At 37.8% G+C, this 24,741-nt stretch overlaps 1 protein-coding gene across 12 annotated transcripts in view; it reads right to left on the bottom strand.

The window, feature by feature from the left end:
• KDM4C (lysine demethylase 4C) overlaps nt 1-24,741 on the bottom strand; it is a 432,720-nt gene that overhangs the window by 340,172 nt on the left and 67,807 nt on the right. For 10 of the 12 annotated variants that reach the window (XR_006196163.1, XM_042914120.1, XM_042914121.1 and 7 more), the window contains exon 6: nt 7,328-7,521. The exons of 1 other annotated variant lie outside the window; for it this stretch is intronic. Coding sequence is in view for 10 of the 11 variants with exons in the window: in XM_042914120.1 (XP_042770054.1) it covers nt 7,328-7,521 (194 nt within the window). In the remaining variant the exon portion in view is untranslated. Of the gene's footprint in view, nt 1-6,106; nt 6,613-7,327; nt 7,522-24,741 lie in introns of those variants that run through there. One more of the 12 variants, XM_042914130.1, reaches the window with a different exon arrangement.

Raw genomic sequence — 24,741 nt, 5'->3', positions numbered from 1 at the left:
ACATTACAGTGGTGTTGAAGAAATATGACAGAAACCCACAGGATCTAAAGCATGTGCTCAAAACCAGCCCTCAGGAAACACCTATGTCATGAATAGTCCCATCATACCATTCTGTCACAAAAGCCTCTCTGGGTCCTAGACCACCTGCTAAAACTGTTTAATTTTGATTTATTCCATTAAGAGAGCAGAATGCTAAGACTTTATCAAATGAAATGTGCAAATAAAACACCTTTAAAATAAGTTAAACGAACCAGAGAAGTTGGTGGCGTATAAGGATGCTGGGCTCACCTCATCCTGCTGATCACTTAGATTCCACCCACATCTGCCTAAATAACCGAGAAAACAGCCAGAAGACTAGCAGAACAGACTCTCCAGAGCCAAGTGTAGACAAAAGTCCCACGGAAGAGTGTAGGAAGGGCGGAGAGGTGGTGCGTGCTACATGGACTGGCGGGAGGGAGCCAGGGCAGTGGAGGAGCAGTCCACAGGGCAAGGCAGAGCCCCTGAAGTCTGGTTTCCAAAAGCGGAGGAGCCAGATTCCGTGAGTTCTGACAGCCAGTGGGACTTAACATCTAGAATGTTAAAAGTCAACAGCTCTGCTATCAGAGAGCAGGGAGGGTGAGACGACGCCAGGAGAGAGAGTTGTTGAGCCCCGGAAACACAGAGCTTGGTGGGGAAACAAAGGATCTGGCAAGCGCCATTTCCCTCTCCCATCCCCCAGCCGGAATTCCAAAGGGAACCAGTTCCTGTCACCCAACTTGCTTGCACCGTGCAAATGCCCAATGCTATACTTCTGTGGATACATCCCTCCAAAGGGGCCTACCTCCCTCCCAGTGCTGCAGGGCCCCTCCCGCAGGGTACCACCCATGGTAAAGCTAGGTAAGCCACCCCCTCCTGCCCCTGTGCACCTTTCAGATCCACCCCATCTAAAACGCCCTTGGCCAGATCCTATTGAAGCAGCACCACAACCCTGGCAGTGTGCAAGCAGCCCAGACAGGGGGCACACCACTCCACAGTGAGTCCTGCCCCTGGGAGAGGGGAAAATAAGGTACACACCAGTCTGACTGTGGCCTCAGCAGTGGGTTGGAGTCTGACTGTGGCCCCGCCCACCAACACAAGTTTCTCAGGACAGCACAGGGGAACTGCCCTGCAGTTTGGAGTTACTGCAGGGACTAACCAAAACGTCAAAACGGAAGAATTCTCCTCCAAAGAAACTCCAGGAAGTAGCAACAGCTAGCGAATTGATCAAAACTGATTTAAGCAATATAACAGAACAAGAATTTAGAATAATAGTCATAAAATTAACTGCTGGGCTTGAAAAAAGCATAGAGGACAGCAGAGAATCTATTACTACAGATATCAAGGGGCTAAAAAATAGTCATGAGGAACTTAAAAATGCTATAAATGAGGAGCAAAATAAAATGGAGGTAGCCATAGCATGGACTGAAGAGGCAGAGGAGAGAATAGGTGAATTAGATGATAAAATTATGGAAAAAGAGGAAGCTGAGAAAAAGAGAGATAAAAAAAAAAATCCGGGAGAATTAGAGAACTAAGTGATGCAATCAAACGGAACAATATCCGTATCATAGGAATTCCAGAAGAAGAAGAAAGAGAGAAAGGGGCTGAAGGTGTACTTGAACAAATCATAGCTGAGAACTTCCCTGATCTGGGGAAGGAAACAGGCATTGAAATCCAAGAGGCACAGAGAACTCCCTTGAGACATAACTTGAATTGATCTTCTACAAGACATATCATAGTGAAACTGGCAAAATACAAGGATGAAGAGAGAATCCTGAAAGCAGCTAGGGATAAACAGGACCTAACTTACAAAGGTAGACACATAAGAGTAGTAGCAGACCTATCTACTGAAACTTGACAGGCCAGAAAGGAATGGCAGCAAATCATCAATGTGAGGAACAGAAAAAATAAGCAGCCAAGAATCCTTTATCCAGCAAGTCTGTCATTCAAAATAGAAGGAGAGATAAAGGCTTTCCCAAACAAACAAAAACTGAAGGAATTCATCACCACTAAACCAGCCGTACAAGAGATCCTAAGGGGGACACTGTGAGTGAAATGTTGCAAGGACCACAAAGTACCAGAGACACCACTACAAGCATGAAACCTACAGACATCTCAATGACTCTAAACCCATATCCTTCAATAACACTGAATTTAAATGGACTAAATGCTCCAACCAAAAGACATAGGGTATCAGAATGGATAAAAACAAGACCCATCTATTTGCTGTCTACAAGAGACTGATTTTAGATCTGAGGACACCTTCAGATTGAAAGTGAGGGCATGGAGAACTATCTATCATGCTACTGGAAGTCAAAAGAAAGCTGGAGTAGCCATACTCATATCAGACAAACTGACTTTAAATTAAAGGCTGTAACAAGAGATGAAGAACGGCATTATATATTACAGGGTCTATCCATCAGGAAGAGCTAACAATTATAAATGTCTATGCGCCGAATACCGGAGCCCCCAAATATATAAAACAATCATAAACATAAGCAACCTTATTGATAAGAATGTGGTAATTGCAGGGGACTTTAATACCCCACTTACAACAATGGATAGATCATCTAGACACAGGATCAATAAAGAAACAAGGGCCCTGAATGATACATTGGATCAGATGGATGTGACAGATATATTTATAACTCTGCATCCTGAAGTAACAGAATATACTTTCTTCTCGAGTGCACATGGAACATTCTCCAAGATATATCACACACTGGGTCACAAAACAGACCTTCGTAAGTATCACACCATTTACACTTTCAGATCACAATGCTATGAAACTTGAAATCAACCACAGGACAAAGTCTGGAAAATCTCCAAAAGCATGGAGGTTAAAGAACATCCTACTAAAGAATGAATGGGTCAACCAGACAATTAGAGAAGAAATTTAAAAATATATGGAAACAAATGAAAATGAAAATACAACAATCCAAATGCTTTGGAATGCAGCGAAGGCAGTCCTGAGAGGAAAATACATTGCAGTCCAGGCCTATCTCAAGAAACAAGAAAAATCCCAAATACAAAATCTAACAGCACACTTAAAGGAAATAGAAGCAGAAGAGAAAAGACACCCCAAGCCCAGCAGAAGAAGAGAATTAATAACATTCAGAGCAGAAATAAACAATATAGAATCTAAAAAAACCGGTAGAGCAGATCGATGAAACCAAGAGTTGGTTTTTTGAAAAAATAAACAAAATTGATAAACCTCTAGCCAGGCTTGTCAAAAAGAAAAGGGAGAGGACCCAAATAGGTAAAATCATGAATGAAAATGGAATTATTACAACCAATCCCTCAGAAATACAAGCAATTATCAGGGAATACTATGAAAAATTATATGCCAACAAACTGGACAACCTGGAAGAAATGGACAAATTCCTAAACACCCACACACTTTCAAAACCCAAACAGGAAGAAACAGAAAATTTGAACAGACCCATAACCAGCAAAGAAATTGAATCAGTTATCAAAAATCTCCCAACAAATAGGAGTCCAGGACCAGATGGCTTCCCTGGGGAATTCTACCAGACATTTAAAGCAGAGATAATACCTATCCTTCTCAAGCTGTTCCAAAAAATAGAAAGGGAAGGAAAACTTCCAGACTCATACTATGAAGCCAGCATTACTTTGATTCCCAAACCAGACAGAGACCCAGCAAAAAAAAAGAGAACTACAAGCCAATATCCCTGATGAATATGGATGCAAAAATTCTCAATAAGATACTAGCAAATCGAATTCAACAGCATATAAAAAGAATTATTCACCATGATCAAGTGGGATTCATTCCTGGGATGCAGGGCTGGTTCAATATTTGCAAATCAATCAGTGTGATACATCACATTAATAAAAGAAAGATAAAAACCATATGATCTTGTCAACTGATGCAGAAAGAGCATTTGACAAAATTCAGCATCCTTTCTTAATAAAAACCCTCGAGAAAATCGGGATAGAAGGAACATACTTAAAGATCATAAAAGCCATTTATGAAAAGCCCACAGCTAATATCATCCTCAATGGGGAAAAACTGAGAGCTTTCCCCCTGAGATCAGAAACACGACAGGGATGTCCACTCACACCGCTGTTGTTTAACAGTGTTGGAAGGTCTAGCATCAGCAATCAGACAACAAAAGGAAAGCAAAGTCATCAAAATTGGCAAAGATGAAGTCAAGCTTTCACTTTTGCAGATGACATGATATTATACTTGGAAACCTGATAGACTCCACCAAAAAGTCTGCTAGAACTTACACATGAATTCAGCAAAGTCACAGGATACAAAATCAATGTACAGAAATCAGTTGCATTCTTATACACTAATAATGAAGCAACAGAAAGACAATAAAGAAACTGATCCCATTCACAATTGCACCAAGAAGCATAAAATGCCTAGGAATAAACCTAACCAAAGATGTAAAAGATCTGTATGCTGAAAACTATAGAAAGGTTATGAAGGAAATTGAAGAAGATACAAAGAAATGGAAAAACATCCCGTGCTCATGGATTGGAATAAATATTGTTAAAATGTCAATACTACCCAAAGCAATCTACACATTCAATGCAATCCCAATCAAAATTGCACCAGCATTCTTCTCGAAGCTAGAACAAGCAATCCTAAAATCCATATGGAACCACAAAAGACCCTGAATAGCCAAAGTAATATTGAAGAAGAAAACCAAAGCAGGAGTCATCACAATCCCAGACTTTAGCCTTTACTACGAAGTTGTAATCATCAAGACAGCATGGTATTGGCACAAAAACAGACACATAGACCAATGGTATAGAATAGAGACTCCAGAATTGTACCCACAAAAGTATGGCCAACTAATCTTTGACAAAGCAGGAAAGAATATCCAATGAAAAAAAGACAGTCTCTTTAACAAATGGATGAAACATCTCTTTAACACAAGGATGAAACTAGACCACTTTCTTACACCATTCACAGAAATAAACTCAAAATGGATAAAGGACCTGAATGTGAGACAGGAAACCATCAAAACCCTAGAGGAGAAAGCAGGAAAAAACCTCTCTGACCTCAGCCACAGCAATTTCTTACTTGACACATCTCCAAAGGCAAGGGGATTAAAAGCAAAAGTGGACTATTGGGAACTCATGAAGATAAAAAGCTTCTGCACTGCAAAGGACACAATCAACAAAACTAAAAGGCAACCAACGGAATGGGAAAAGATATTTGCAAATGACATATCGGACAAAGGGCTAGTATCCAAAATCTATAAAGAACTCACCAAACTCCACACCCGAAAAACAAATAATCCAGTGAAGAAATGGGCAGAAAACATGAATAGACACTTCTCTAAAGAAGACATCCAGATGGCCAACAGGCACACGAAAAGATGCTCAATGTCACTCCTCATCAGGGAAATACAAATCAAAACCACACTGAGATACCACCTCATGCCAGACAGAGTGGCCAAAATGAACAAATCAGGAGACTATAGATGCTGGAGAGGATGTGGAGAAACGGGAACCCTCTTGCACTGTTGGTGGGAATGCAAACTGGTGCAGCCGCTCTGGAAAACAGTGTGCAGGTTTCTCAAAAAATTAAAAATAGATCTACCCTATGACCCAGCAATAGCACTGCTAGGAATTTATCCAAGGGATACAGGAGTACTGATGCATAGGGGCACTTGTACCCCAATGTTTATAGCAGCACTTTCTACAATAGCCAATTATGGAAAGAGCCTAAATGTCCATCAACTGATGAATGGATAAAGAAGTTCTGGTTTATATATACAATGGAATACTACGTGGCCCTGAGAAAGAATGAAATATGCCTTTTCTAGCAATGTGGATGGAACTGGAGAGTGTTATGCTAAGTAAAGTAAGTCATACAGAGAAAGACAGATACCATATGTTTTCACTCTTATGTGGATCCTGAGAAACTTAACAGAAGACCATGGGGGAGAGGAAGGGGGACAAAAAGTTAGAGAGAGAGGGAGCCAAAACATAAGAGACTCTTAAAACCTGAGAATAAACTGAGGGTTGATGGGGGGTGGGAGGAAAGGGAAGGTGGGTGATGGGCATTGAGGAGGGCAGCTGTTGGGATGAGCACTGGGTGTTGTATGGAAACCAATTTGATAATAAATTTCATATTAAGAAAAAAAAGTTAAACAGCCTTTCCCCTAACTTTTGTTGTGGAGTTAAGGGACTCCTTAACAACAAATCAGAACACAACAAATCAGAACTGTCTGAATTTTTCTTGTATGTCCTAAGAACTTTCCTCTTCCACCTAAAACTTGCCTTCCAACTAAATGCCATTTTTGATCATTAGCAATTTTTGCTATATTTGAGTTTTTTGGAGAAAGCTTATACCTTCACATCTCACCAAATGATAAAACCTCAAAGGCAAGTAATAATGGCAAAATGGGTGTGGAGATTATCCCCAAATAACTGCATCTCAATACTTAATCAGCAGGAGAACTTGAAAACAGACCATTATCTTTAACTTGGAGGCAAGAAAGCTACTGGGCTGACACGAACACCTGAAGAGCATCCTATCATGTTCACATCCATCAGAAACATTATCTTCCCTGGGTTGGTCAAGGTGACGCTTTGTATGCTTCTGTCTGTGTTTTCCTGCATGTCCATGTATTACAGAAAATAGAATTGATGCTTAAACTCCCCTAAGACTAAAACCCACAAAAACAAGTTCAAAACATTAAATTGGCCAGGGTGACTGACAAACTAACGATTACATATGTGTGTACTACATGATGTATTTTACAAAGCAGTACATCTGTAAGTCGTTGCTCAGAAATATGAGGAAAGAGGCTCACAAACACAGGAAACTGCTAGTTAAGAACACGTATTAACAATGACATTCTTTTCCCCATGCTCATCACCCAAAGAGCAATGATAGGCTTCCTGAATTCATCCCTCCTCTCCTAAACTAGTCATTTATTTAGAAAAGGCTGGACCAGAAGATCATTAAGATTACCGGATACTCCACATCCATGAGGTCAACTTTCACTCTTAACTATTTCCTGCATACCTTCTAACAAATGCTCAAAAAAGTAACAATGCCTAACAAATTCTTCAAGACTACAGTATCTATCAACCCATGGCCCACAAAATGGCATGCAAGCCACTTTAGATACACAAGTCACCACTAGCTTTATGGTTTTGAGTAAAACCATGGGCAGAGTGGAAAATAATCAATTATTACACTCAAAAAATTTCACCTCAGATAAATCTGAATTCACCAGATAAAATGAAAAAATCCTCTTCAGTAGGTTCATATTACCCAAATTTCAAAACTCCTAAGCAAATGAATATTAAACATGAAACTTGCCAAGACTTGGGCTCTCCAAAGTGGAGATAATTAATGCTGTAGAGGTCCATATCCTCGGTGTGCCACGCGAATGTGGTTTTCCACATGCCAAAATAGAGATAAGGGGTGTTTACACCCTCAATAGAAATACCGCACTCTTCCTCAACCACATCCAAGACCGTATTTAGGCGAGCTATGTTCCATTCATCCACACCCTGGAACCAGGAGAAAGAGGAAAAAAAAATCAAATGTTAATAAACTAATAAAAATAGCATTTATTAATCAAACTGTCATGTGCCAAAATTATCATACTGTACACTTAAATTCACTGAGAAATGAAAAATAAAGCAATCATTATTCAGGTAATATATGTATGTATATATCAATTATTAAAGATCCAAGATTACTACTAGCATAATATGGTTCTATATGAACATTAGTATGAAAGTATACCAATAAAATTCCTGACTCCAAATGGAAGTATAAGTTAAGGCTCCACCCCTCAGTTGTTGTTAGCAAAAAATCATTGCTTCAAAGACTATGATCTGAAGTGTGCTTTCCATTTTTGGCACACCTTTTCTTTGAGGGTGGGGGTAGTTTTTTCTTTTTAAATTATTTATTTGTACATTAGCTTAGAAGTCATATTCAACATCAGACATCATCTCAAGATACTAACAGTAAAATATATCTTCTGCCTTCCCACTCTCATCCCTATGCATTTCAACTTTAGCATGTGATACATTATTTCCTAAAAATTCCACTATAATTATGGGAAAAATTCTTAGCACTTCTAAACCACAGATCATTGTGCTTTTACTGCTCCTTCAACTAAATATTATTCTTTCTATATAAAATTTATTGTCAAATTGGTTTCCATACGACACCCAGTGCTCATCCCAACAGCTGCCCTCCTCAATGCCCATCACCCACCCTCCCTTCCCTCCCACCCCCCATCAACCCTCAGTTTATTCTCAGGTTTTAAGAGTCTCTTATGTTTTGGCTCCCTCCCTCTCTAACTTTTTTTTCCCCTTCCCCTCCCCCATGGTCTTCTGTTAAGTTTCTCAGGATCCACATAAGAGTGAAAACATATGGTATCTGTTTTTCTCTGTATGATTTATTTCACTTAGCATAACACTCTCCAGTTCCATCCACGTTGTTACAAAAGGCCATATTTCATTCTTTCTCATGGCCAGGTAGTACTCCATTGTGTATATAAACCACAATTTCTTTATCCATTCATCAGTTGATGGACATTTAGGCTCTTTCCATAATTTGGCTATTGTAGAAAGTGCTGCTATAAACCTTGGGGTACAAGCACCCCATGCATCAACACTCCTGTATCCCATGGGTAAATTCCTAGCAGTGCTATTGCTGGGTCATAGGGTAGATCTATTTTTAATTTTTTGAGGAACCTCCACACTGTTTTCCAGAGTGGCTGCATAAATATTAACTTCTTATGTCGATGGGAAATTTTAAATACAGAATAATAAAAAAATCCTTATCCAAACTTTAGTAAAACTGCTGGAATAATGTAGTTTTATAGCAATAATGGTGATGATACAGAGAAAAGGATAGAATCACTGATACCAGATAGGAAAAGATTCTAGTTTTATTAGAACTTACCAATTATTCAATTATAACTCACAACTGCTTAAAATCTTTACAAACTATGTATTTTTCCTATATGCCTTTCTCATAACCACACATAAACATAAGATATTGGGATCATTCCTATGAAATCATGAGGAAACTGCAATGCCTGTAAATCCATTTCAATCTCCTTATGATGCTATTAAAGAGGGGCATTAAATGCATTTCTGTATAACAGTAAGGCCTTCTCCAATAACTATGTCAATGACCACACAGATCTCCCTTATCCACTAAAAACTTTCAGGGTTGTTCTGTTTTAATTTGGTCTCTAGATGATTCTCTAATCAGTGTACTAATCTTACTTCCTCAAGCTTTGGGTTAGCAAAATTATTGATGCAGCAGTTAATGAAGCTCTGCCTCAGGTAACATAATTAAAAGTCCCAAGGGAAATAATTTAATTCCCAAATTTCCCTAAGTAGCCACTCTATCTACAGCTTAAAACTCCACAGTGGGAAGTCTGCTATTTGGAAATTGGTCAAAACTAGTATCCTTTTAGAGAAAATCCTAGGTTCCAATTTATGAGACTTCATAAAAATTAAATCAAATTCTATAAAATGTTTTATCTCACTCTATTTATAGTGATGCAGCCTCTTAACTCTAGTCCAGTCAGACCTCAGCCCAATCACTCTAATAATAGATTCTTATTTGAAAGTCATTACTGAGGCAATGAATCTGAAGTAATAAATGAGCAACATATTATAGAAATCATTTTAAACTGAATGAGCTTACGAATTTACAAACAAACTATTTCTCTGAAATTCCTACATATGGGGAATTCTTATCTTTATTTCTGACATTATCTTTCAGAAATAACTAAGGCTGAATCCCTTGACATCCCTCGACATGCAGGTCTGAGAGGAAAAAGGTAGAGAAAGCGTGCTGAGAGAAGACCCAGATTATGGCCCCAGCTCTGCCACTGACCAAGGTAAAAATCACTGAGATTTCCTGAGCTTCCGTCTTTCTTCAAGAAAACATGAGACCTGCAGCACTTCCCAGAGTTACTCAGAGTACTGAATGGTCTAAAGGACACAAAGCCTTTGGGAATAACACTTATTATTTCTTAGAACCTACGAAATGAACACCTCCACTATTCTGTAGTATATCTTACTGGCAAGCCTCCAAAACAACAAGGAGATAAGTGATTAAAAAAAAAAAAGTTCTGTGAAATTCACTACTGGTTCTTTCCATTAGTGGGCAAATAACATGTTTGCAGCACTTTCTTCTAGGTAAGGCCAAGGTTACCATGATGCTGAAACCTAATTTATTTTGCTAAAATAAAAAGTCATATCATTTCAATTAAAGAGCTTATTAAAATATTAAGAGTAACTGGTATAATGGAGACTAAAAATAAATCTTATTGCTTCAAAATTCCTTCTCCAATTTGTGTTCTCTACTATTGACTGAACTAACCACCACCAAAGACAGGCTCTGCTGAAACACTTAAGAGTCCAGATTTAGACAAGGAGAACATCTAGTCTGTCATTTACATAAGTTGTTGTGCCATACTCTACCCCATTATACTGCACATACATACACACTATACCTATTCAAAACAATCCTGTAAAATAGGTAACATTATACCCAAATGAGCAAATGGAAAAACTAATACTCCTAGCTAGTAGTAGGTGGCAAAGATAAACCTAAATTTGACTCCTGAGCCATCATTTCTAAACTCTATGCTTCCAGTTCTGATCATCTTAAAATACAATGTATCATCCCCTTCTCTCAGCCTCCTCAACAAATATCCAAGGAGCTAAAATTCAGGACAGACAAACATATAAAGCTCCCATTATTCCCACCCACGGGTACAGCCATCCGACACAAACACTAGTAAGGCTTAAAATGCAAGCCTGTTTTACTTGTGAGAGCGGTAACAGAACTCATTTACTATAAAAGCAGTCTTCAGAAAGACCCTAGATACAAACAATAACAGGTCAGAGTTTGCCCAACTATTCAAAGCTTACAGCTAATGAGTCTTAGCAGAAAGTCTGAACACCAGCCCAAGTTCATAGACAAATGCCTCTTCTGAGATTCCATCCCCCTCAAAAAAAGCTCTCCACACAATGTTCTGCAGGTACTTGAGCAATATTTGTCATTCACTTGACCTCCACTGGGGCAGACATTTCCTGTCAGATCCCCACTCCCTCCACTCCAATCACCCCATCCAGTCAGCTTCCTGGGCCCTCTCCTGCTCCGTTTGTCCTCTTACCCTGTGTCTGTCATGTTTTCTGAAATAATTCACCATAAAGCCCTTGTCCTCCAAAATTAGTCCTAAATCATTAACCTGGTACTCTCTCATTTAGGGCTTTCCACATCTTCATTGCCATCACTCTATATTCTGTCCTCAAAATTGTCAATATCCAACCACATGTTTCTCTCCCTACCCCCCATCTCCTGCCATTATCCTCAACACCTTCAATGTTATCCCAATGGGGCTACTTTCCAAACAATATTATGAGCCCCCAATCTTTCTCCTGAGTTTCAGTGGCATATGCCCCACTCTAAGATGGATTCACAATGACCAACAAAAATTTCTGAAATGTAAGAATTATAAGGGGAAAATATCATTCTATTCAAAAACCCAACTATTAAAAAAATAAGAATCACCACCTAGAAGCTATAAGACTGAGAAAATACTGAAAGAATTATTAAAGATTCTAACATTTTCAGGTCTGCCCCTGATTCAAATGAGGTTATTAAAAAAAAAAATACAGGGGCACCTGGGTGGCTCAGTTGGTTAAGCATCCAACTTCAGCTCAGATCATAATCTCGCGGTTCACGAGTTGAAGCCCCTCAACGGGCTCTGTGCTGACAGCTCAGAGCCTGAAGCCTGCTTCGGATTCTGTGTCTCCCTCTCTCTCTGCCCCTCCCCCACTCGTGCTCTGTTTCTCTCTCTCAAAAATAAATAAAAACATTAAAAAAAATTTTTAAATAAAAATACAGAGAAATCAAATTACGGTATTCTGACACAGAAATGTCATTGAGTTATAACTGGATGTTGTGCTCTTGGTCTTTACAAGAGCTGACATAGCTAGCACCTATTTAAATCCCCTCTCTCAAAGTCTACCAACTGCAGAACTGGGGACATCTTTTACACCTAATAACATCCCTCATCAAATTATTAAGAAGAAACAAAGCAATGTATGCAAAATGTATTTTAAAAATTAGTAAACAAGTTTTGATAAAAGGAAAAATAACATTTTCTTTATATCTGACATCTACCAAAAAACTAGTGCCAAGTTTTGACACTGTACAGGTACTTGGTAATTATTTTATTAATGCAGAGACCTAAAATGCACTGGAATAATCCCCATGCTAGCAAAACAGAGGCAAAACACCCTCATTTTACAGTTGGAAGCAAGATACTCAGTAATTTAACAGGTCTCCTTGTTTGAAAATTAGTCCAGTCAGTCTCCTCAGTAGTAGATGTATTGTCTGTCTAGTGAATCATAATTCTTTGTAATCAATCCCTTGAGAAATAGCGGAGCTGGTCCCATTTTTATAACTCAGTATTATTATATACTGTTTCTCATAGGACATTAAAGTGAGGTATTTTTTTTTATTTTTTTTTTTTAGATATTTTTACTTAAACTAATTAAATAAAAATACTAAATTTTAAGCATTTTTTAAAAGAGTATGCTCTTCCTCATTAGGCTTTTACCATCCCTTTTAATGACCCTATCACAGTCCGGCCAACACCTAACAAAAGACCAGGCACCAATCTCCACTAATTCACCAGGAACTTAGAGATAGGCTAATGTAAATTACTGCCACTAATTTATATGGCTTTAACAAGCCCTTGAAGTTTCAAAGGTAATGCACATGGGGAAAGAAAAATAAAACTTGGTTAGTGCTTTAAAGAATTCAAACTTCAATCCATTTTACACAGTAATGAGGGAAAATTGTACCTTTCCATAACGAAAATGAAAGCTCATGGTCCACATTTTAAAACAGACTGAGGATTTCCTTCAGATCTTTACACAATAAAAACAAATTACACCCAAATGAAATTCATTCTGCTTTAAAATTAATTACAATGTGTGACACTATAGCTCTTTTTGTTTCTTCCTTTCCATAAAAACGTCTCACATCTCTAAACTTATTCGTTTTAATTTTTTTAAGTTTGAGAGAGAGGGAGAGAGAGTGGGGAAGGAGTAGAGAGAAGGAGAGAAAGAATCCCAAGCAGGCTCTGTGCTACCAGAGCAGAGCCCAATGCAGGACTCAATCTCCTTACGAACCATGAGATCATGACCTGAGCCTAAATCAAGGGTTGGACACTTTACCAACTGAGCCACCCAGGTGCCCCTAAACTTACTAGTTTTAAAACAGACCCCCTTTCCTCAAAAAGTTAAAATAGAACTACCCTATGATCCAGCAATTACACTGCTAGGTATTTACCCAAAGAATACAAAAATACTAATTCAAAGGGATACATGAACCCCCATGTTTATAACAGCATTATCAATAATAGCTAAGTTATGGAAACAGCCCAAGTGCCCATCGTATAATGAGTGTATAAAGAAGACATGATATATGGGGTGCCTGGGTGGCTCAGTCGGTTGAGTATCCAACTTTGGCTCAGGTCATGATCTCACGGTTCGTGAGTCCAAGTCCCATATCAGTCAGTGTAGAGCCTGCTTTGGACCCTCTGTCTCTCTCTCTCTGCCCTCCCCTGCTGGCTCTCTCTCTTTCTCTCTCTCAAAATAAATAAATAAAATTTTTTAAAAAGTTAAAAAAAGAAGACGTGGTATGTATATATGTATATATATAATATGTATGTGTGTGTGTGTGTGTGTGTGTGTGTGTGTGTGTATAGATAGATAGATAGATAGATAGATAGATAATGGAATATTACCTGGCCATGAAAAAGAATGAAATCGTGCCATTTGCAAGGACATGGAAGAAGCTAGAAAGTATTATGCTAAGCAAAATAAGTCAGGCAGAGAAGACAAATACCATATGATTTCACTCATATATGGAATTTAAGAAATAAAACAAATGGGTGCCTGGGTGGCTCAGTCAGTTGAGCATCCAACTTTGGCTCAGGTCATGATCTCGCAGCTTGTGAGTTCAAGCCCCACATCAGGCTCTGTGCTGACAGCTCAGAGCCTGGAATTTGCTTCAGATCCTGTGTCTCCCTCTCTCTGCCCCTTCCCAGCTCACAATCTGTCTGTCTGTCTGTCTGTCTCTCTCTCTCTCTCTCAAAACTAAATAAACATTAAAAATTTTTTAAAAAAGAAATAAACGAGGAAAGGGGAATAAAAGGAGAGAGAGAGGCAAACCAAGAAACCGACCTTTAACTATAGAGAACAAATTGACAGTTACCAGGGGGAAGACTGGTGGGGGATGAGCAAAATAGGTGATGGGGATTAAGGAGTGCACTTGCTGAGGTGAGCCCCACACTGGACTCTGTGCTGACCATTCAAAGCCTGAAGCCTGCTTCGGATTCTGTGTCACCCTCTCCCTCTGCCCCTCCGCTGCTCATGCTCTCTCTCTCAAAAATAAACATAAATAAATAAATAAATAAATAAATAAATAAATAAATAAATATAAAAGTCTAGACAATAACCAATGTAGAACAACTTTCGAAACAAACTCAACAACTAAAACACAACCCATTGAAGAAATGGGCAGAAGACATGAATATACACTTATCCAAAGAAGACATCCAGATGGCTAACACACACAGGAAAAGATGCTCAACATGACTCCTCATCAAGGAAACACAAACCAAAACCACAGTGATATACCACTTCACACCTGTCAGGATGGTCAGTATTAACAACAGGAAACAACAGATGTTGGTAAGGATGCAGAGTAAGGGGAACCCTTTGGCACTGTTGGTGGGAATGCGAACTGGTGCAGTCACTCTGGAAAACACTATGGAGGCTCCTCAAAAAATTAAAAATAGAACTACCCCATAACACAGCAATTGCACTACTTAGATGCTTATCCAAAGGACACAAAAATGCTGTTTCGAAGGGACACATGCACCCCAGTGTTTATGGCAACACTTTCAACAATAGCCAAAGTATGGAAAGAGCCCAAATGTCCATCGACTGATGAATGGCTAAAGAAGATGTGGTATATATACATATATGTGCAATGGAATATTACTCAGTGACCCAAAAGAATTTCTGGTGCCATGTGCAACAACGTGGATGGAACTAGAGTGTATTATGCTAAGCAAAATAAGTCAGTCACAGAAAGACAAGTATCATATGATTTCACTCAGATATGGAAATTAAGAAACAGAATAGATGAACATAGAAGAAGGGAAGGAAAAATAAAATAAAAACAGAGAGGGAGGAAAACTATAAGAGACTCTTAAATACAGAAAACAAACTGAGGTTGCTGGAAGGGAAGTGTGTAGGTGGATAGCTAAATGGGTGAAGGACATTAAGGAGGGTACTAGTTGGTACAGCGCTGGGCGTTATATGTAAGTGATGAATCACTGGGATCTACTCCTGAAACCAACAGTACACTGTAGTTAACTTACTTGAATTTAAACAAATCAATTTTTTAAAAGAGAAACAAATAAATTAAAATTCTGCAACAAAAGTACCATAAAAAAAAAAGGCAGGCTGTTCACCTTATAAAAAGGTAATTATGAATATGAGAAGGAGGGCAGAGAAGAAAAAGAGAGAAATGTCCAGTCAAATAAAAGATTGCAGAGAGCTTTGGACTCCTGAATTGAGTGTGGACCATTAAGGGTTTGAGGTTAATGTGTCTTTGGTTCCACACAGAAGCAACCCCAATCCTCTTGGGAGAAAAGCAACCTCCATTTAGATCTATAAATTTTTCACAAATTAAGATCAAGTCAAAGCATACAACCAAAGATCTCTATACACACAGAGAAGCAAGGCAACACTGGAAAAAGCTAGCAAAAACAACTGAAAAAGCATTTAGAACCAGCCCCCACCAAAGGTAGTTGACATTAGAATTACCAGAGAGACACTAAAGAACATGAAATATTTAAAAAAATAAAATATGGAATCACAAAGATAAGCTCATAAAATAAACTATTTGGAATGGCGAGTCAGATCTGGGAGGAAGGGGTAGACTTCCAGAAATGAAATACGTCATTACTAAACTAAAAACTCAATGAAAGAGTTAAACAAGAGAGGTAGTTAACCAGAAGATAAAATTTAAGACATTAAACACACGGTGCAGTACATGTAAATTGATGTAAAATCAATTACATTAAAATCTTTGTTCACTAAAAGACACTGTAAATAAACCTATCTCTAAAATTTTTTTTAAATGTTTTTATTTATTTTTGAGACAGAGAGAGGCAGAGCATGAGCAGGGGAGGGGCAGAGAGAGAGGGAGACACAGAATCTGAAGCAGGCTCCAGGCTCTGCGCTGTCAGCACAGAGCCTGACGCGGGGCTCGAACTCACGGACTGTGAGATCATGACCTGAGCCGAAGCCGGACGCTTAACTGACTGAGCCACCCAGGCGCCCCTATCTCTAAAATTTTTGATATCAACTTCAATTAACTTTAAATACACTGAATTGAGGGGCACCTGGGTGGCTCAGTCGGTTAAGAGCTCAACTTCAGCTCAAGTCACGATCTTATGGTTGGTGAGTTCAAGCCCCACATCAGGCTCTGCGCTGACAGTGCAGAACGTGCTTGGGATTCTGTGTGTGTGTGTCTCTCTCTCTCTGCCCCTCCCCAGCCTGCACACACATGCTCTCTAAATAAATAAACTTTTTAAAAAATAAATAAATACACTGAATTGAATCCACAAAACTGGGACATCTCAGACCTTTACTGATGCTGCAGCTTTTATTTTCCAAATGGCCAAAATACCAAAATGCCTACTGTATTTATGGATTGAAAACTGCTTATAAAGCCTTCACTATTACACCTACTTTTGAAGATTATAATAGTCTATGTGGCCAAATATTTGAGGTTATTCTGGACTTATTTCAATGTTCTTCATTTTTAATTCTTCACAGCCATATGAGAGTAAAGATAAATAATTTGTCTTCTTCCTTTTCAAGTGTTTCTGGATAAGGAATTCAAAAAACCTAAACAGATTTTTTGGTGTAATATAAAATATTCATTATATTTTCTTATCAAAACAGTTACCAAGTATTTTTATGTTTGTAAACAAATATGTTTTCACAACATACCTTGTATATATGTAAAAAGTATTTCACTCTTGCTGCTCATTCTCTGATGAAGAAAAAAATCAGTGAAAATTACAGAAACTGTGGTAGAACTTTATTTGCCCTCTGGTCCTGTACCTTTGGCTAGTCACATACCTACTCAAGAAACCTTCTCCATGGGGTACAACAGGATGAAGATATGAACTTACTTTTAACATCCCTTACTAGACTGACTGCTATATCAAGTATTAAGTGCACAACACTTAAATGACAATTAGTGTAACTGAGTAGCTTCTAATTTTGTTTTTAATTCTTCAGCTTATGTGTAAACAATTCAAAAGTATGTTCCATACTAAGTGGTATTGTGCAACTTCACTTTTTTTAATAATAAATTTTTTTTAATTCATAAATTGCAAGACCTGTTTTAGTATTCTTTTAAATTTTTTTAACGTTTATTTATTTTTGGGAGATAGAGCACAAGCAGGGAAGGGGCAGAGAAGAGAGGGAGACACAGAATCTGAAGCAGACTCCAGGCTCTGAGCTGTCAGCACAGGGCCTGATGTGGGGCTTAAACCCACAAACCATAAGATCATGACCTGAACCAAAATCGGGCACCCAACAAACTGAGCCATTGAAGCACCCCTAACTTCACTTTATTTAATGTGTACAACAGTCCCATGAACTTGATAAAGTATAACCTTGGATAGCTTCAGGGGCTAGGATTTAAATTCATCATTATCACAAAAAAAAAAAAAAGACACTGAAAACAAAAGAAACAAAAATATAAAGGAGTAAGTCACAAATGAAGCAAATAATTCAACAAATATAACTGGCATAATTTTGTTTTCCAGAATACATTAAAAAAAAACTCAAATAATCAGAAAAAGTCAAACAGTCTAACAGAAAAATAGGCAGTGGATGTTTCACAATGGAGGAATCATAAATGCCAACAAAGACATGAAAAGCTATTGTATGTCACTTGTATTCAAAGAAATGCAAATTCCCATATGAGATATTTTATCGGAAAAAGATTGACAATAAGTAAGATGAACAATATTAAATGTTGAAGAGAATTTATGCCAGCATGAGGATGCTTTTGGAGCCAACAGAAATGCTCTAAGACTGGACTCAAGGTGCTGGTTACACAAAAATCATTGAATTCTACACTTAAAATAGGCAAATTTTGTAATATACAAATTATACCTCAACAAAGCTTTCTTAAAAATGATGATACACTGCTGGAGGAACGTAAATTGGTACAAATTTCTTGAAAAACAGGTCAACAGTATGTGATAATGTTGAACACTCCATGAGCTAGCACTTCCATTCCAAGGTAACTGCTTTAGGGAAACTTTTATACATATGCACTAGGAACCATGCACAGAAATGTGCTCACAACAGCAATATTTATTTATATTTTTAAATTTTAATTCCAGTAGGGCTAACAGGCAGTATATTAATTACAGGTATACAATATAGTGATTCGACAATTCCATACATTACTCAGTGTTCATCATGTTAAGTGTACTCTAATCCCCTTCACCTGTATCACCCAGAAATATCTATTATTTAAAAAAGAAACAGAAAATGTCCCCTGGCAAGATAATAAAAAATAAAATATATATTCACCAAATGGAATATTATACAGCACTGAAAATTATTCACAAATAATACGAATAATCCTGGGAAGCTTATTGTTGGGTAAAAAAATGTCTCAAAGACTACATAAAGTGATACTATTTATATTAAAGTCAAAATAAGCCAAATGAATATATTGCTTAAAAATATATGCATCTAGGCCAACAGGCACATGAAAAGATGCTCAACATCGCTCCTCATCAGGGAAATGCAAATCAAAACCACACTCAGATATCACCTCACGCCAGTCAGAATGGCCAAAATGAACAAATCAGGAGACTATAGATGCTGGAGAGGATGTGGAGAAACAGGAACCCTCTTGCACTGTTGGTGGGAATGCAAACTGGTGCAGCCACTCTGGAAAACAGTGTGGAGGTTCCTCAAAAAATTAAAAATAGATCTACGCTATGACCCAGCAGTAGCACTGCTAGGAATTTACCCCAGGGATACAGGAGTACTGACGCATAGGGGCACCTGTACCCCAATGTTTATAGCAGCACTCTCAACAATAGCCAAATTGTGGAAAAAGCCTAAATGTCCATCAACTGATGAATGGATAAAGAAATTGTGGTTTATATACACAATGGAATACTACGTGGCAATGAGAAAGAATGAAATATGGCCCTTTGTAGCAACGTGGATGGAACTGGAGAGTGTGATGCTAAGTGAAATAAGCCATACAGAGAAAGACATATACCATATGTTTTCACTCATATGTGGATCCTGAGAAACTTAACAGAAACCCATGGGGGAGGGGAAGGAAAAAAAAGAAAAAAAAGAGGTTAGAGTGGGAGAGAGAGCCAAAGCATAAGAGACTCTTTAAAACTGAGAACAAACTGAGGGTTGATGGGGGGTGGGAGGGAGGGGAGGGTAGGTGATGGGCATTGAAGAGGGCATCTTTTGGGATGAGCACTGGGTGTGGTATGGAAACTAATTTGACAATAAATTTCATATAATAAAATAAATAAAAAATAAATGTGCTGATCTAAATATATATATATATATATATATATATATATATATATATATATATATGCGCATCTGTGGGGCACCTGTGCATCAGTTAAGCATCCAACTCTTCATGTCGGCTCAGATCATGATCTCTCAGTTTGGGAGATCGAGCCCCATGACAGGCTCTGCACTATTAGTGCAACTGCTTGGGATTTTCTCTCTCCCTTTCTCTCTGCCCCTCCTCTGCTTGTGCTCTTTCCCTCAAAATAAATAAATAAACATTACTATATTGTATATACATTGTAAATATATTATATATACATATATATAGTAACATTTATTTTTTATACTACACACACACACACACACACACACACACACACACACACACGCATCTGTGAGAAAATTATGTTTTTAAAAGGCAAAAAATCAAACACAAAATTCAGGCCACCCCTGGGTGATAGGGTAGGGTAGCAAGGAAGGGCTGTAGAGAGTAATCCATGGCCAAGCACTGTTAACATTCTACTGTTGGACTGCATGGTACGTTTGAGGTATTCAATGTATCATGGTGCTTTAAAACTTAAATACACTGCACATAATCAGGTGTTACATTCAAAAATACAATAAAGAAAAAATCACAATAAAGTAGGCCTCTCCTGATACACACACCATGGCACCAAATTCTGTCTGGCCGGTGACAAGATGATGGTCTATATCTTAAAAACAACGGGGGTATTTTTTAAAGCATTAATCCCTAAGCAAACATCCTTTATGGTTCTGACAGGCTTTGACAGATGATTAGAAAGTTTCAACTGCTGGCCTGGACTTACGCATAAATGACAATTGCAGAACAGAATCTTCCCAGTCCTCCTGGAATCAGCTATTGGATATCTCATTACAGACTCAGGATTTTTGCCTTTCTTGCTTTAATAGTGCCACCACCAGCAGCTAACATTTACCCAACATATACTATGGAACAGGCCACAAGGTATTTCATTTGTAACATCTTTTACCCTGAGGCAGACACTAAAATCATCTATTATCAGTGCCATTTTATAGATGAGGAAACTGCAGCCAAGAGAAACTGGATAACTTGCCTAAGATCTCACAGCTCATAATCAAGGAGCTGCCATTCAAGAGTGAGAATGGAAAACTTTAACCAACTCTGGCTCAACTACTCTGAAGCCACACAGCCAAGCAATGAGCCAGAAAATCAACTCTAAACCACCTAGTTTTATATAATCAAGGAGGTAAAAACTTACTTCTATCCCTCAATAACTGGAAAGGAAAGTTAGTATGCTTTTTACTTTCTATTTTTTTAAAGGACTACTTGTCAAGAAGATGATTTGTAAATACTGGCTTAGGCTAAGAGCAGGACTAATAGATTTACTCAAAGATCTGCTGTCTATTAAAAAAAATCACAGATGTAATAAACAGAATTGTCAAACTTATTTTACACACCGACACATGGCCCTTGAAGAGTATCCTAAAGGGGACCTGAACCATAATGAAGCCTTGTTCTCCTTTAAAGAGGATCAATTGTCTCCATATTTAATAAAACAAGAAAATCCCATACTTACACCCTGGTAAGTTAGTTTTTTCATATGGGAAATTAAAAACACAACAATCTTTACTAATGTATTCATACTTTTCTAGATTAAGCAAGCCCTTGTTCATCCAACTGTTTTAAGTGTATTATACTATAGTGTAACACAGTATTTCAAAACATTTGTATAATACACTTTTACGACAGAGACTACCTAAGTACTTAGTATCTGTTTTCACCCTCTTTACTACTTGATACTTATTAATAATTCCAGGAAAATCCCAATTTAGAAAAGATTTTATCTGTCTCTCCAAATTCTTCTATAGACTTCTATCTACTTTTTCTTCTGTTTCTCCCAGTTGTTTTTTTCCTCCTTGCTTCATTTTTCTCTTGGTGTAACTTCTCACTTAAAGCAATTTTAGATTTAACACACTCTCATAACACTTGGCAGAGAGCTGCAACTATTGAGCTTCCCTTTCATTGTTCATAAATAAAAACAATCTAAGGCATGAACAATGATCTCATTTTCATTCTTCACAGTGTAAAATTCTGGATCATATACACAGGCTCAACATTATTCCTTCAGTGAAAATGGGGGAACTAACAATAATTTCCCTGAATATTAAACTATATTTTCTCATTGTAGAAAATTTGGAATATAAGTTTTTAAGAGATCAAACTTACTTATAAACCTGCAAACAAAAGAAAACCATTATATAATTTTAGTTATACCTTTCTCTAAAAATAAATATTTTAAATTAAAACATAATTAGAATCAGACTTCTGGAATCTGTGGCTCTAATTATATTCCAGTGACCCCAAAAGCCCACTGACAGGTTGTAACTCACTTTGAGGAATCCAGGCTAGGAAACTGGTGTGTGGGAGCAGTTCCACAACCTCTCCATTTCAGCCAGACCAGCCACTCTCTGCCCATGGTCAATTGGATGATTTATCATGGGAATTCTACACAATACTGGAAACCCAATGTGGGCATTTCAAGATCTTGGGGATATAGCTATACACAGTTACTTTGGTTTATTCACTCACCATTGAATTATGAACATTTTCTTAACATCTATTTTATTGTACATATTACTTCATGTCTATAAGAATTTGTATCATTATTTTCCTTTCTAATATACACATCGTTTTACATTCTTTGCTCTAATTTTAAGAAACACTGGAAAATAATTTTGGTGCATAAATATTGACCATTTATCTGATCATTTCTAAAACAGATTCTAGAAGCAGAAGGTGTGGATCAATAGTTCCTTTTTTACAGCAGAGTTACATGAGTCTTTCTACTCTATAAAATCCCTTTAAAAAAAATACCCACTTCCATGTCTTTAAAAGCCATAATAAAGATGAAATCTAGACTATCTTCATCTTCCTTTTTTTTTTTTTTTTTTTTTTAATGGGGAAGAGTGGGGCCAAAGTAAGAATGGGGCTTCAAATGGACATGCTTTAATCAGAGTACTTTTATAAGCCTGCAGGCAAAGCCTGGGCTGCAATGGGAACAGAAGAAGCTTGCTTCTGAAGATACTAAACATCCAGTGAAGACCCTGGCAGATATTAACCCAAGACAGGAAGAGGTCCAGAGTACACAACACAGTTCAAAGTTCTAATTTTCCTTCCTGGTGCCACTGTAGAGTAGTAGAAAGAGAATGGGAACGAGGGCCTCCCAAGTTCTGCCACTAAGTATGTGTCATCTTAGATGAATCATCACATTTCAGTCTGAGGTTCTTCATCTACAAATGTGTTGACTACATCATATGATTTCCAACACTCCTTCCAGGTAAAATCAATGATTTTATGATCACCAGTCAAATTCAGTAATAAAATTCTGGTTCTTCACCTCTTGGCTTCATGTTCTTGCCCCTTCAGTAATTCCTACTGCTGCTTCCCTAATACTTTCCCACAGATATTTGCCCCTCTGGGCCTACTGATCACCTAGTACCCACACAACCCTTAGCATCCTTACCCCTCACCATGGCTCATATGTCTGAGGGCCTCTGTACCTTTAATCCTCACCATAATCTCAGGGATTACGCTACTCCTCAGGACCCAAAATCATTTCCAACATAAGATCAAACAGTTTTTCCCATAAACATGCTGAGGTCAAGAGCTGCTTATCTCAAGTGGCAGCCCAATCTGTTCTGGGGCAGAGATGTATTCTTCAGAAAGTTCTTCCAGAGACAAAATTGATGTTCCCTACAGTGATCTCACCTAACCTTCTCACATGCAACACGCTTGAAGGCAGTGGTGATATACTCTGAGGTCACCCTGCATCTGGGCTTTAATTCTCTTCCATTGGCAGTTCCTATACAATTCCTGGTATGCTGCTCTGGCAATAGCCCTCTAAAAGCTTCCAGAACTGATGGAACATTCTAGATGCAATATGACTAGTGAATTGGAAATACTATCACCTTCCCTGTCTGGATGGCATAATATGGGATCATGCAGGTTAAGACTTCATTCACTGAAGATCAGCCATAATATGCCAGCAGATAATGACTTTTGATTAACTAGAAGCCTTATTTCACAGAACTAAAATCTGAAAGTCATGATCCTATAAACCAATAGTTCTCTCTTTGCACCAAAACATGTCTGGAATAATGACATTTTACCTTGGATGTGAAAATTACACACACAGTGTTCTGGCTTTAAATAACTTCTTATTTCAAGATAAATGATATACTGACATGATAAAAATACAAAATGAAAAGGAACTCCATTCGTGACTCAGTTTAAACTGTTTAACTTCATTTGGAAATGCTCAGCCTTAGATAAATTTGTTGTCCAAGTGCACCATCTGGTGGATAAAGGTATTTAAGCTCCCCCATTATATATATATATATAAATATATAATTTATGTAATTATACATATATAATTTATAAGGCCAAAATGTCATTGCAACTAAAATCTTAGTGTAAAGATTCCCATGCTTTAGCCAAAAGATTTCTATAGAGGGGCTCTTGACAAGATTATAATACGAAAAAAATCTAGAGTTCGTAAACTTCACTATCGAAGAATCCAGTTCACTTTCTTGAAGAAATGTTGCTCATATGAAGCAAACATTTTTAATCTGGGAGGAACTTCAGACAACAGTTTATTCAAATCCTTCCCTTTACAGATGAAGAATCTAAGGCAAAGACAGAGCTCTCCTGAAAGTCACGGCTAGGGATAGCAGGCATTGATTATATAAATAAATAGGTCAAATATTCTCAACTGTTTAACATGGCCTTCTATTTAAAGAGGTTGTGCAAGAGTCCAGGACCAGATGGCTTCCCAGGGGAGTTCTACCAGACGTTTAAAGCAGAGATAATACCTATCCTTCTCAAGCTATTCCAAGAAATAGAAAGGGAAGGAAAACTTCCCAACTCATTCTATAAAGCCAGTATTACTTTGATTCCTAAACCAGACAGAGACCCAGTAAAAAAAGAGAACTACAGGCCAATATCCCTGATGAATATGGATGCAAAAATTCTCAATAAGATACTAGCAAATCGAATTCAACAGCATATAAAAAGAA

The sequence above is a fragment of the Panthera leo genome, chromosome D4, assembly GCF_018350215.1.
Source record: "Panthera leo isolate Ple1 chromosome D4, P.leo_Ple1_pat1.1, whole genome shotgun sequence".
In the NCBI taxonomy this organism is placed as follows: domain Eukaryota; kingdom Metazoa; phylum Chordata; class Mammalia; order Carnivora; family Felidae; genus Panthera; species Panthera leo.
This window is presented reverse-complemented; position numbering and strand designations above follow the sequence as displayed.